The 14,240-nt window shown below is 38.7% G+C and overlaps 1 protein-coding gene across 1 annotated transcript in view; it reads left to right on the forward strand.

Moving 5' to 3' along the window:
- The first annotated feature begins 6,432 nt into the window (after positions 1–6,432).
- The window catches only part of LOC108573295 (chondroitin proteoglycan 2-like), a 13,700-nt gene continuing 5,892 nt past the window's right edge, over positions 6,433–14,240 (forward strand). Inside the window, exon 1 of the mRNA XM_017935695.1 lies at positions 6,433–6,540. Coding sequence (XP_017791184.1) covers positions 6,477–6,540 — 64 coding nt within the window. The 5' untranslated portion in view covers positions 6,433–6,476. The remainder of the gene's footprint in view (positions 6,541–14,240) is intronic.

Genomic DNA, 14,240 nt, shown 5'->3' on the forward strand with positions numbered 1-14,240 from the left:
GAGAAAAAACGGGTTTCCCTGGAAGTTTGGATTCTTAACACTTTTTTGAGGTTGTGTTGACGATTTTTGATTTCTTTACACGCAAATTGTTGAAATTTCAAGGAATCTCGAGGAGAATACGTTTTTAGGCTTCTGACTGTTGTGGTCCTCTACCGGATGTGGAGGTTTTAGTGATTTGGTATGGTGTGGTGTCACGTGTTCTTAATCCTCCGACACTCTGAACATGCTAAGGAAGAAGAATCTTGAACCAATTAGACTTTAACTGAGTGTAATCAATCATTTAAAATTGCCGTAATATATTTTATTCTTGCTTATTTTTGAGGTTACGGTGTGCTTCTTGGTGAAAAGACGGACAAACAGGTGGAAATGGAGAAAATTAAGAAGTATCATCAAGCTGCTATACCAACAACGCTTTACGAACAATACTAACTCTGTAGATTTTTAAATATTTTTTTTACTAACTTTCAATTGAATATTTCAAATTTTTTTTTTTAAATTTCGATTTCCAATGTGGAGGAGGGAGAAAGGAGGCGAATAAAATGGGGGACGAGAGAAAGATTGTGAGAGAGCGAAAGGGAAAATAAGGTAGGAGAGCGTGTGAATCGGTGTAATTATGAACTTTTTCGTTTTTTCTTCTCTCGAGAAAAATCGAGGTATCTTGGGATGATATATGCGCACCAGGAGGACAGAATTTTCCATGTAATATATATACCCTTACATAACTACGTTGTTTAATATTGATAAGGATCAAAAATAAAAGTGATTATTCAGAAAGTAGTCATTCGGTATATTATTTACTCCGCAGTGATATATTCCAGGCTTCCAAAAATATTTTACTCCTTGATACATCCATATAATTATTTTATATCATGATGAATCATTTCTACATTTTTTTTAAACAATTCATACATTGCATTTCAATACTGTTGTTTTATTTTCAAAATAATTTTTCTATGAAATTTTTGAGCAAATAAATTATTTTATATTCTTGTTAATATTAGCAAAGAAATTACAGTTTAGCACGATAAAAATGCAAAAAATTAAGTTACAATGCATTAAAAATTGGTTGCAAAATATTATTACCGAAGAAGGAATACAGATTGCCAGAAGAAGAAAAAGTTTTTAAATCAATCGTCGGATGTAGAAACCGTTTAAAATCACAAATTGACTGTCATAACGCATTAAAAATGATCAAAGTAATGTTAGGATTTGAAATTTAATTATTAAGTTGTTAACAGAATCTTTATACAATTAGAAATCGTATTGAAAGCAAAACTTTGTATATTTTGAGAAGGAATCAAGGGATTTTCATTTATAAAACACATAAATTCTTATAATTTAATGAAAGGAGTGAAATAAAAACTGTGCGTATAATTCACTTATATGTTCATTATATGATCGCCAGATGGCGGTGTAAGCAGGTATACTGTAGCGGATTGCTACAGACGTGTTCTGTATTACCGGCCCACGCGGGAAGTAGGATTAGGTCTTTCTTTAGATCGTCTGTTTTACCATACGGGATTGTAACGAATAAAATATATTTAACAAAAGTATATTCTTTAAAGTTATTAATAACCGAATTATATATATATTACAAAATCTTCTATCTCTTGCTTCACAAATGCTCTTCACCCTTCCACTGCTTCCGCTCGATTGACTGTCCTACAGCCGCTACTCCTCCTGCAACAGACGCTAAGAGCTGGAGTTCCCTCCCGCGCACACCAACCACTTGCGGCGTTCGTCGGTATCCCGGAAACGAACTCTCTTTCCGCTTTGGCGGGTCGCGGTAGACGCCGCCTCATAAAAATTTTCTGGCCATGTCTACCGCTTTCTTTGTCTAACTCATTTCTTTCGTGCTATCCTTGTCTACCTTTTTGGAATCAAACAATTCGTGTAATAAAACTAGAGTAGATAAACAGGTCCGCCTCCACGGGGTAGGGGCGGGCAACGTCAGGACCTTGGTCCTGGCGGTAAAGAGACCTGAAAATAAGGACATAAAATAAAATAAAGTAATAGTAAAAATTAAATTAAATTATAACACACGAGGAAATAAATATATATATATATCACGCCACAAACATTACTAACAATATTGGAGGACAAAGTTACAGTTACCTGTATTGCAATACTTTCACGATATTGCTAAAAGGCGGCAATGAGCTCGCGCTCGATCACCGCAAAATGATGTTGATATAAAATTTTAAAAAATATCCTTATCTACCGCCATTCGTTTCCTTATCTCTCGTCGCTGTTGCTATCCTCGTCGCCTCTATTACATTTAATTGAGATTTATAATTGATTTTGAATTGCTTTATCGTTACTAATATTGTAGATATAGTAAAATATAGTGTCTGGCTTATTTTCAAGTACTATAATTATAGAATTATTAGTGTTTCTTGTTAAATAACAATTTAAATGGTAGTTTATAAGTATTGGAGCTCTTAAATAAAATTGTTACATGCTTTAACTTAATAACATACATTAATAAATTTGCAATAATTATTATTAAAAGCGAACAATTCAAAGAAATCTCGTTATACTGCAATAAAAAACTACATTTTAAATTTCCCGCGAAAATCAACGAACTAAAGTTAGCATCTTAAAGCCACGTCACTAGACACTTACTTCCAGTATCATTCTGAGCTCCTGATCCAAAGATCTGAAAATTAAAGCTCTGTCATAACCAAATTCACTGAATTATCTTCTATCTTACTTCCACATATAACCTCTCTGGCCAAAATCTGCACTGTCATTCTGTTTTTCCAACGCAAAAATCTGGAATTTACCAGAAATTCACAATTATACCAATCATAGTTTCATACTTTTCTTTTTGTTTCTTTTTATCCATTTTAACCTTACAACCAGCAATCTAAACCACGAAACATGATACGATGGATGATTTGATTAAGTTCTATGGTTTCCTAATCGATATTCGTGACTGGCATTCTCATTGTTGCTTATCTATTTCGTTTAATCGATTATCGTGATTGGCCATTGGCGTAATTACTGATTTGGTTAACAAACGACAATGACTAACGAAATATTCAACTTTCGTCATAGGCTTATACGGTTATTACTTAATTATCCGTCCGTTATAATGGTGATTTAATTATTGTTTCCGTCCATGGGATAATAATGGTTGTTTACTATATTGAAAATAACTCCGGAATAATTGAGAATTATTGTTAGCGTTCTATTCACGAATAATTATTCGGTTATTATCTGTCACAGCGAAGAGAAGAATGGAATTTAATTTTCTTTTATCGCGTCTCGTTAATTTTCCAATTCGACTCCACTCGTAAAAAAAGGGACGTAAAACGAGATCGATTTATCGTTATCCACCTTCTCGAACTCGGAACAAAGGGTCGTTTTTACGACGCGATTTTGAGGAACGAATCAAACTGATGATAAATTTACCTCTCACCAAGCAATCGGTGATTCATTCTTTTCTTCTTTCAATTGCAAAAATTACAGTCTTTGCCCTTTCACTTGTTCCACAAAAATTATTTTCAAGAATTTCAACCCAAAAATATAACGTCAACTTAATCGAGCTTCACAAAATTCACAAAATCCAAGTTCACAGAAGTGAAAAATAAGGAGGACAAAGTGTGATGTGATTTCTTAAGAATTTCCCCGGATGAAAAAATTCATTTTGTTAATTTTTAACAAAACGAAAGATCGGACGACGTAGAAATTCTTTTTGTCCTTTGTTTTTTGCGCGAAGGAATTTTTAATAACGCATCCTATCTGTCTGCTTCGATACGGGAGGACAGGTCGGTGCAATTCTGTTGAATTCCTTCGTGGAACGCGTCGAGGAGTAGTGACACTCGGCGAAGAAATGGAGAAGAGACTGTAAACTTGCGTAATGTTCCGAAGTTCCGCGATTAGAGGTGCCTCAGGCGTCCATCGGCCAGAGCCTTGACATTTTCTACGTTTCTTTCTGCGTGGCTCTGCCACGGGGACCTTTTCACCGCGACCAGAGAAAAATAATTGTATTTAAGATCGACATTATCGATTTCGAACGCTGTTTGGTACAATTCAATTGGAGAAATTCGGTTTAGAAGTGGTTCAGTGCCGCCATTTTGGTGAACGGTGGTTGGAAGTGAGATTAGAACGCAGGAAGAGGGAAAATAAGAGTATCGCGGTAGTTGAATAGTATAGCGCATCATTAGTGGCATTTTTATTAATACTTTAAAGGATAGTAGTTGTTAAATCAGTGATTGGAATAATACTATTTTAGTAGAATCGTGAAAGATACGAATTTAGGGCAACGTGGGGAAAGAGGATTCGCTATTTTATTTTATTGGTAATAATTGTAACATTGAAAAGAAGACTACAGTGGGTGATGAAGTTATTACGAACACTTGGAAATTGTGTCTTACTTATTTGAAGTTTGAACAAGAATGGAATTGAAAGTACACTTAAAATGAAACCTTTTTTTATTACAAAATGTATTGTTATGGTTCTAATATTTAAAGAGAATTCTAAAATTTCTACGAATTATTGAAAATTTTCAAAAATATAGACATCAATATTTAATTGCTCGAATACGTCTCGACGTATTTTCGATACTTTTTCTGCAGATTTCTTTTATTCCGGCGTCAGAATGCCGTACCGATATATGCTTCTCTGTCACTTCCTGTTTATTAGTTATCATTTCTGATGCAATCCTACGTTTTAATCATTCCCATAGGTTTTCTATTGTATTCATATCCGGTGAATTACCAGGCAACGATAGAATTTAAACATTCTTTTAGCTGTGTAAGCTGTCAAAATATAATCAAGTTGTCTATCTATGTGTTAAGAACAAAACAAAAGGATGTATTCTACTATTATTGAACACATCAAATTTGTAACTTTTTAATCTGATCACTCACTGTAGCATGAATTTTTTTTGGATTTATGCCACATTGTACAACTTATTGTACGATAATTACAGTCGGTACATTACCGGCCAAAAGTTTGGAATCACCTGCCAATTTACATTAACATCGAATCTGCTGCTAATTCTTTATTGATTTGAAATTGATGTTGTAGAGATCAACAGTACTTTACCTCGTGTCGATTGATTTGAATGACAACAAATTCCTTAAAAAATTATTATAAACGTTAACATTTTCGGGAAATTTTTGTGCAACTTGCAATGCACAGTGATTCCAAACATTTGGTCGGTAGTGTAGGTACCTGTTACTGGTATTTAGTACAAATGAAAACTTGCACTAATTTGCACAAATATAGCATAAACTAATAAAAAAGAAAAGTCTAGAAACAAACAAACAGTTCTCACTGATACCATTAACATCGATAAACCTGTCGTAAAAGAAACGACTCTAACAGACCTCTCGAAGCAATCTCAAACAACAATACGTTACTTCCAATAAACTTAACCGAACCCTAACAGTTTCAAAACTTCCCATAATCCTTCAATCTAAAACATATGTACTTTAATATACAGGATGCTTAAAGGAAATATGAATGTAAGTGTAACTTGATAAAGTTGATAAGGGATATAAAGTAAAGGTTCTGAAAAATTTAACAATACGAAGGAATGTTGCATCTCTTTTACGTAAGCCACTGTATAGTTATACCTTGAGCTAATAACGCCATTTTGCCCCAAAAATCAACGGTACATATAATCATTTTGTTCAATACTCTTCTCACTTACACCGTTTTCCTGCAAACCGGGAAGGTAATTATTATTAAACGTAATAAAAACCGGATCTGTTTCTTGAGGCAGACATTATGTTTCTACCGCTTCATTAATTACCAAACAAATTATTAAAAAAAAATTGAATAAAATGTATAAAACATGGTTTACATCGTTATGAATTTAAATCGAAAAATACTAACGAGTATGACACAGAAACTATGTGGATAGCGACAAACTCTTATTCATCGCTCAGTCCTTCGAAATCCAGAGGTCCAATGTCATTTATCTCACGCCAAAGACCGACTTACACCTTCATACAACGTACACACCATTCGAGTGGGTGGTCAAATGAAGATATCCTTACGCCACTTCTGCGCAAAACAGAAGGAAGGTTAATCTCGAACAGGCAAAAAGTTCAGTTACACCACTTTTGCATTAAACGGCTCATATACATTCGCATCTTTGCAGAAGAGAAGAAACTGTTGACAACGATGACGAAGAAGTGGAAACTCTTCGAACACCAGGTACATTTATTATCAGTGCTGTCTCTCTAAAAAAAAAAAAAGAAACGTCACTTTCATAAAACTGTTAACAATTTCTTTCGAGCGCCATGTACATACTGAAAAATATCTCTTGTGCAACATGGTATTCCCCCTAAGAAGAGGAACATTTTGGCCAGCAGGTAGAGGTGGAGGAAACGAACGGAGCACGAGGAGGAAAGAGGTGGTCGAGGAGTGTGTTTTCACGCGGGCAAAGATGATAAAAGCTGGCGAGGAAGAGGAGGCAGGTAGTTTCGGTTTTGGATACGACACAGCAGGAGCTCGTGATGACCTCGACGATGATCGTTCATCCGCTGATCGCCTGCGGCCTCTTCTTAGGCCTCGCGAGCTGTGAGTAGAGATGATCGTATACATATTCGAGAAAGTGAAAACGTGGATGCTTCGGAGCATACTAAATTCATCTTTTATTTTCACTCCTCCGAAAATTTCTCTGTCTTGGTCAGTGGCATTTCCTAATTTCCGCTCCTCTTCTGTGTCGACAGCGGTAACAGTTGATAAGAATAATTGTTGAAAAAGTGGAAAAAAGTTGATGCTCCGTCAACAGCCTACTGTTTATTTTTGATTTTCGGTCAGTGACATTTCTCGTGTACTGCTACGAGTACTGATAATTGTTCGGTGTTGCCATAGTATGGCGATTCTTGGAAATATTATTACAATAGTGGTGCTTCAGCCATAGGAATAATAATTTTTACTTTTGTATTTCGTTCAGAGAAGAAGGGAATGGTCGACGTTGCATTATTGCTGTCGTTATTACTTTCTAAACAAGGAGTAGTAATATTGGTTTGGTGCTACCAATAGTGTGATGGTTATGAAAATATCCAATTTTACCAAGTATCAATTTTCTTTCTATTTATTGCAAAGGGGAGTAGGTGAAAGAGGGAAGAAAATATACACTACAGGCCAAAAGTATGGAATCACCCGTCAATTTTCGTCAATACTGAATCTGTTACTAATGCTCTGTAGATTTGAAATTGACGTCGCGGAGATCAGTAGCAATTTCCCTCATTTCGACGGATTGGAACGATAAAAAATTCTTCTGTCTGAAAATTTTTGCGCAACCTGCAATGCACAGCGATTCCAAACATTTGACCGGTAGCGTACGTTAGTTTTCAATTTGAAACAATAATATTTTCACGTTCACCGGGGGATATAGTTTACTGGAGTAAACGTAGAGCGAAAATGGGAATGTTCCTGCGGTTACTATTAGGTCATCCAATAAGTTTCTACCGAAGTTTATAATTCAGCTCAATATTTCCAACAACCTTTAAATTTGATAGAAAAAAAAAAAGGGAGTGCCTTCTCATACCACAACTTTTTTCTGTGTTTTTCGGTAAGACCATTACGTCGTCGCTGCAGAATTTCCTTGGATTTTTATTCAAATATTTTACTCTTTCGGCGCGAACTTATGGGACGACCTAATATACAGGACGAGTCTCCTAATAATAACTCGTGAATTATTCGTTGTACGAAAAAGTGTTTCGAAGAAAAGTTGCATGGTATCCAGGGGGACATACAGTGCTCCAATCTGTTTTTCACCACCATACTTTTCTATCGAGATATTAGGGTCACATTCAGTTTTTTAAATAGAACGTCTAATATTTCTTCTCGAATTCGGATAAACCGTTAAATGTTGCGTGAAAAAGTGTTATACAAAGTGGGACTTAAAATGAATAATTACTAAGCAAACAAAGTCGTGCTAAGAATCACGCTGACTGAGAGTATTTCCTAATAGAAGATTGTTAATTTGAAGATATCTCGGTAATTGTTCATTTTAAGCCCCACTTTGTAATAATACTTTTTCACGCAAAATTTGATGATTTCATTCGAAGAGAAATATTGGACATTGCATTTAAAAAAACTGAATGTGAGCCTAATATCTCGATAAAAAAGTAAGATAATAAAAAACAGATTAGAGCACAGTATGCCCCCCTAGGTACCGTGCAACTTTTGTTTGAAACATTTTTTCGTACAACGAACAACTTACGAGTTATCTGAAGTCGTCGTGTTAGGAGACTCACCCTGTATATTGTACTAAGTGAGCTACTTGTGGGTACCGCAGCTCTCCTATAATTAACACTGGCTATAGTAATGGATTTGTGGATTGGGTACGGTGACGCGTTATTAGAATTTCCATAATTAATAATTCATCGAACATTCGACTGAATTTAGTGCTTCTGAACGACCCAATATACCGAGCAACGAATAAATTTCATTCCTGTTTGGAAGTGACGTGGTGTAAATGATTACCCGCGAAGTTGTGTAACAAAAATATATTTATTGAAACGGTAATGCTTAAACTAATTTTAGATGTAAGACGATACGATACGATAAAGGCCTCGTGTCTTTTTCGGGGCTCCCTTAACACATTAAGGACCGCTCACGAGTTTTCTCGTGCTGCGCGCCCCATCTGTCGCGGACCGCTCACGAGTTTTCTCGTGCTGCGCGCCTCGTCTGTTACGGACGGATCACGAGACAAACCCGTACTTTGTCCATTTAAGTGTTAATATCAATAGTCAATGTATTAACCGTTTTCGTCTCATCCACACCGAAGAGATCAATCCCATTGGTGGAAACCGTACAGGTCAAGCTATGAAAGACTGTATAAATGCACGAACCCGAAATAAAAACAGCTTAGTCTCAGAGAAAATTCGACACGTTGCATTGCATTTTGGTGATTCGAATAGTCTTCGTCTTCGAAGCGAATCAAGATATATATGTAAATTTTGTATGGTTCCTCTTCATAGAGAAAAATCTTTCACGCAATATCATACTTTAAAAAAGTACTAGAAACTTTGGTAAAATTGATTTTTAAATAAAATTTTATGATAATTATTAAAAAACATAATTTTTTTTCAATAATACCTAAGATGCATCCTATTTTACAATTTCTGAAAGTTTCGCAAAAATTGCTTCATAAATAAAAAAGTAATGAGGATTTTAGTAACGTGCAAGCTTGCCCAAAAACGTGCGGTCCTAGGCGTATGTCTTATAGATTTCTTAGCGGTCCTTAATGTGTTAAGTAGCCCCTTTTCCCTGGGAAAGTCCCAGGAAGTGGAGGCGCGGGTCTGCATTGCCGAGGCAATACTCTTGTCCTCGAGGACGAAGAAACTCGGAGATGTTTGGAGAAACATCTCTCGGTTCTTCGTGTTAGGACACCAAGGGGACGATTTTATGATACGTGATTTCTAGTTCAGCAAACTGTTACTTTAATTTAGCAGACCGGTCTGCAGCCAACATGCGGCACGTAGAATTTCTCAAATATTAAAGAATAGGCTATTGCTCAGTCGGTAAGGCAAGGGATCATAAAGTCACCCCCAAAGGGTCTTCGAAACCGATGCAATTACCGAGGCCTCTCGGTACCTGACCTCCCGAACGAGTCGGAGAGTCAGAGTTGACCTGGCCGGGTTTTTCCCCCTTGTTGTCAAATTTCCGTCCAGCAAGGACCAGCTTCGTCACCCCCGCTCCAAGGACGTGACGCGCTCCAGGCGCAATGGAAGAGAGTAATACGGGGTTGGTCGCTTAGTAATTTTAAGAACCTCCCTTCGCGTCCCTTCTTCAAATTTTAGAGGATTTGGAGAAGGGACGACTCGATAAGAAGGCTGACTTAGCTTAAGACCACAGAGTGTTAGTACACAGACCATCAGTTACATTAGGAATCTTAAAGATTCAGTCAGACTCTCAACGCAATACATTCAGTCTTCAGACGGCACCTAGTGCAATATTCAAAGTACCAGAGTGCTTAACACTTCGCCTCGAGGGCCAAGAGTCGCCAGGCCTAAGTGCGTGTGCCCCCCGTGGCGGTCGCCACACCTGCAACTCCCAAGTTCAATTTTTCTTCGAGAGTCCTTTCTTCACAGGGATTCTCAAAGCTTTCGTGAAAATATTTACTGGCCAACGGTATAAAAAACATTTTTCTCCATAGTTTCCTCGTAGTTTCAATCGGAAGCACGACGAACCTTGCAATTCTTCTACAAATGCATACACTACTCTCCCGCACCATCTTCTTGCATCGGTACTCCGCAGACACCGACTAATTCCTTAGGATTTCTCGACGCGAAGAATATTTTCCCGGTAGCGATGAATATTAACCGATAAATTTCTTCAATTATCCCAAGGCTCGAAGAATCATCGGTTCAGTTATGGTTTCAAGTGCGCATCGAGGGATCTCGCTTATTCCATTCGCGTGAACAGAATCGTCGAAGGAAAGTGTACGAAGTTGAACGGAGATAACGAGAAAATATCTGGTTTACCGGGATTGAGAAGTATCCAATCGACGAAAATAGTCGCGGTTTGTTAAAATTCATCCATTGACGCGTTAAAGCGGCACCGTTCAACTGTTGTTGCGCCATTCTGTCACGTTTTACGCGTCCATTCTCCCAGAATAATTCTCATCCTCTGTGTAACGATCGAAATCTGCTGCTTCTCATTAAGGTTATCAGGATGATCACTCTTCGACCATTAACTATTAACCACGATTCCAAGTTTTTCGCTTCGTTTCGACCTTCTGGAACGATCGAAGCTTTTTGCACAATTTTTATTCTCGCTGGACCGAGGAATGGAAGGTCACTTTGCTGAAATATTCGGAATTTTTCAGACGATGCTAGATAGTTAATGGAGAACTGTGAATTAGCGAAGGGGAACTTTGGAGAATTATGGAAGAGAAAGAACGAGAAACGTTTCTTAGGTTTTAGATTTTAAGGAAAATTGTTCGTTAAGCGACGAAATCTTGTTTCATCGAATTCTGGATTATTTCCATGGGGTTATATGCTGGTTTTTTTTTTCATATAGGGTCTTACGTCGCATCAACATCGAGGTCATCAGCGACGAGCTTTCACAATGACTTTAGATTTCGTGGAAGAGGTTTGTCGCGTCGCGTTCTCCTTTGATCATTCAAAATGTTCGCGCTCACGACTGTTACCCGCAAACTTAATCTTAGGTAACCAATTCGAAAATTTGTCTTGCTCGGAACGTTAGCCACGAAAACGATTGACGACTTGTTTTAAACTCGAGTATTCGATCACGACTCCTACTTGTGTCTCGTTGAATGGCTGGAGAAAGTGCTGTTCACACGAGAGAATCCTTGCGAACGTGTTTCTCGATCCCCGAATTTTTCTGGAGTCCGCCGTGACTTCCCCGCCAAGCGCAAGAAGGCACGCTGATTGGTTTTTTCACGTACGCACAAATTACCAATCAACGTGCTGTTCACACGAGAGAATCCTTGCGGACGTGTTTCTCGATCCCCGAATTTTTCCGGAGTCCGCCGTGACTCCCTCGCCAAGCGCAAGAAGGCACGCTGATTGGTTTTTTCACGTACGCACAAATTACCAATCAACGTGCCCCTCGAGTGTCACCCACCCTTCTATTGCGCCCTTAGCGCGCTTTTCCTTGGAAGGAGTGGTGCGCCAGGTCAAACCTCGGCCGAGAGTGCCGTTATACGCGCGTGTGGATTGACCCTTCAGTAATACCTGGTTTACGACACGTCTTCGGTTATCGAGTACGCGGAAAAGTCGAAATTCTAAAGGCACTGTTCTGTAAGAAATTACTTATTTTTTCGCGGAGCTACGAAGCGTCTTTGTTCTGAAAAACAACCTTCGAGTGCGAGCGTGCCATAAACCCGGTCAACGAAGACCCCACGCGTTCCGTACCTGCGCGACGGAACAAGGTTGGTTTCGTTAAGGAATTCAATAGTATTTCTTGCGTACTTCTCAGACGTAAGGGCAGTATTCGAGTTGATTTAAAATTTCAGGCGTTGGGTAGAAAATTTTTCGCAGTCATACAAAAGGTGGTGTACTGTGAGTGGGGCTTCGCAACATAAGGGAGGGTGTGTCTTCTTTATGAGAAATTCATGTGTCATCTTGCAATGACCAGTTCTCAGACGAGAAAGAACGATTCTTTCTTTCCTGTTCACGTAACCGCGTGGGACATCTTGTGAAAAATTTGTGATTACGCTATGGATTTTTGTTGGTTTCGATTTCCAGATATCATTCCATTCTTCTTTAATTTTTCCTTTTTCGCAATGGATGATGTTGCGTCGTGCGTTTCGAGCAAGCGGTATGTTCGAGAGTGGTGGCAGGATTGTCGCTGTTTCGTGGTGCGGGTTGTTTGCTGGTATGAAATCGTGGTGTGGTGAGGTTGCACGTATTTTATTATGTTAAATGAAAAAGACTTTATTTTGAAGAGTAGTAGTTTATGTGGCGTTTGTCTATTTTCCCTTTTTGATCTGATGTGCGCCGCGTTGGAGCGCTTATTTATAAAAAGGTTTAGGGGTAGAAGGTGGTGGTCTCCGCCGATGGGAACGGGTCTACCCCCTTGGACGGTCCTCCCTGGCCCGCGAGCATGCCGCCCACCCTGGCCCCGCGAATGGGAACGGGTCTACCCCCTTGGACGGTCCTCCCTGGCCCGCGAGTATGCCGCCCACCCTGGAATTTCCAAGTTGGCAGGGTGGCGGTATGTCGCGACGGCGGGGGTGTGAGGACCAAGGGGTAGCCCGCGCGTAGCGGGACTTTGGGCGGTCAGGGAGACGCGAGAGGTTTTATGACATGTCTATGTCTATTGAATGTTGACGAGTGGACACCGGGAAGGTATGTGGCCTGCAGAAAAGTTACTTTTCTGCAGCCATGAAACGCTTCCTGGGCTTCGTGGCCAATTTGAAAGAAAAATTAATTAACGCGAAGAAGAAAAGGGGCGCATTCAAAAGTAGCGTAAACAGGCGTCCATGTCATAAACCCAATCCCTAACAGATGATTTGTTGAAGTGGGATAGGGGTTGGATTTCTTCACAGTAACGAAGCATTTTTGCGCCTGTGGCGAAACTGATGTACTAAATTTAATATTGCATACCACGGGACACCGTAAACTGCCTTGATAAATTGGACATATATTCAAACACACCGAGTGAAGCTGTGCTATAAACCTGTGCTACGTACACTGACATAAATTCAGAGAATATGAAGTGAAGATATAGCGGAGATTAGCTCGAAGACCAAAGGAAGCATTCAGGTATTATTGCACGCAGATTGTATATTAGCATGTTATGGAAAGGATGAAGTCAGAGTCCTTTAACGTCTACCATGTATCACTTCTGCACAATTTATCTCTACTCTTCGCTTCTACTGGGACGTTCGATTTGTCAATGTTTCAACAAATTCTCCGACGATCCTCTGAAAAATATTTAAACTGCTTCGACGAATCAGTACTATACGCAAGAAAAACCTTCCAAGTTTTTAATCACTCGTTACTAGAATTTTCTAAACTCAATTTTTCTTCACAAATACAGAGAACGAATGGATGTTTACTCTGAATACGTTGCTTCTTTGTATTAGCATACAAATTATTTATCGTTATTTAATCACAAATTATAATTTTGCAGTAAGAAAGGGAAACTTTTTTCTCACACATACACTATCGGCCAAAAGTTTGGAATCGCCGAGCATTGCAATTTACAGAAAAATTTCCAGAAGAAAGGCAACGACTTCGAGAATTTTTTATCGTTCGAATCAATTGGTACGAGATAAATTGATAAATGTAGAATCGAGATAAACTTTAAATCTATGAAAAATTAGCAGCAGGTTTAATATTGATGAAAAGTGGGAGGTGATTCCAAACTTTTGGCCGGTAGTGTACATATCTCTTCTAAGAGATCGCAGCTTAGAAATCTGAAAGAAATTCAACGTTAGATCCTCGAAACGCTTTAATTTTTTTAATAAACAGGCACCATGAATGGGAAGAAGAAGAAAAAAAAAATAATACTCAGTTTCTTAAGAAAATTATGGAATACTGATCATCGAGTTTCTAACAGTGCGCAGCTATTTTCGCGGACCTTCGAATTGGGAAACCCTGGCCAGTTGCATAATGCAACACCTTGAGTCCAAAACCGGTCCCGAAGCGTGCGTGTTCGTGCATTCACGTTCGCTATCGAAAAACTTGCCACGGAGAAAGTTCCACGATGCGACTTGACCTCCGTACACCTCTTCCCCTCCCTTTCGTTCTATTAGCGTACCACCGCGAATTCGTTCGACTATCCCAGGTCCA

The sequence above is a fragment of the Habropoda laboriosa genome, unplaced genomic scaffold (assembly GCF_001263275.1).
Source record: "Habropoda laboriosa isolate 0110345459 unplaced genomic scaffold, ASM126327v1 scaffold134, whole genome shotgun sequence".
In the NCBI taxonomy this organism is placed as follows: Eukaryota; Metazoa; Arthropoda; class Insecta; order Hymenoptera; family Apidae; genus Habropoda; species Habropoda laboriosa.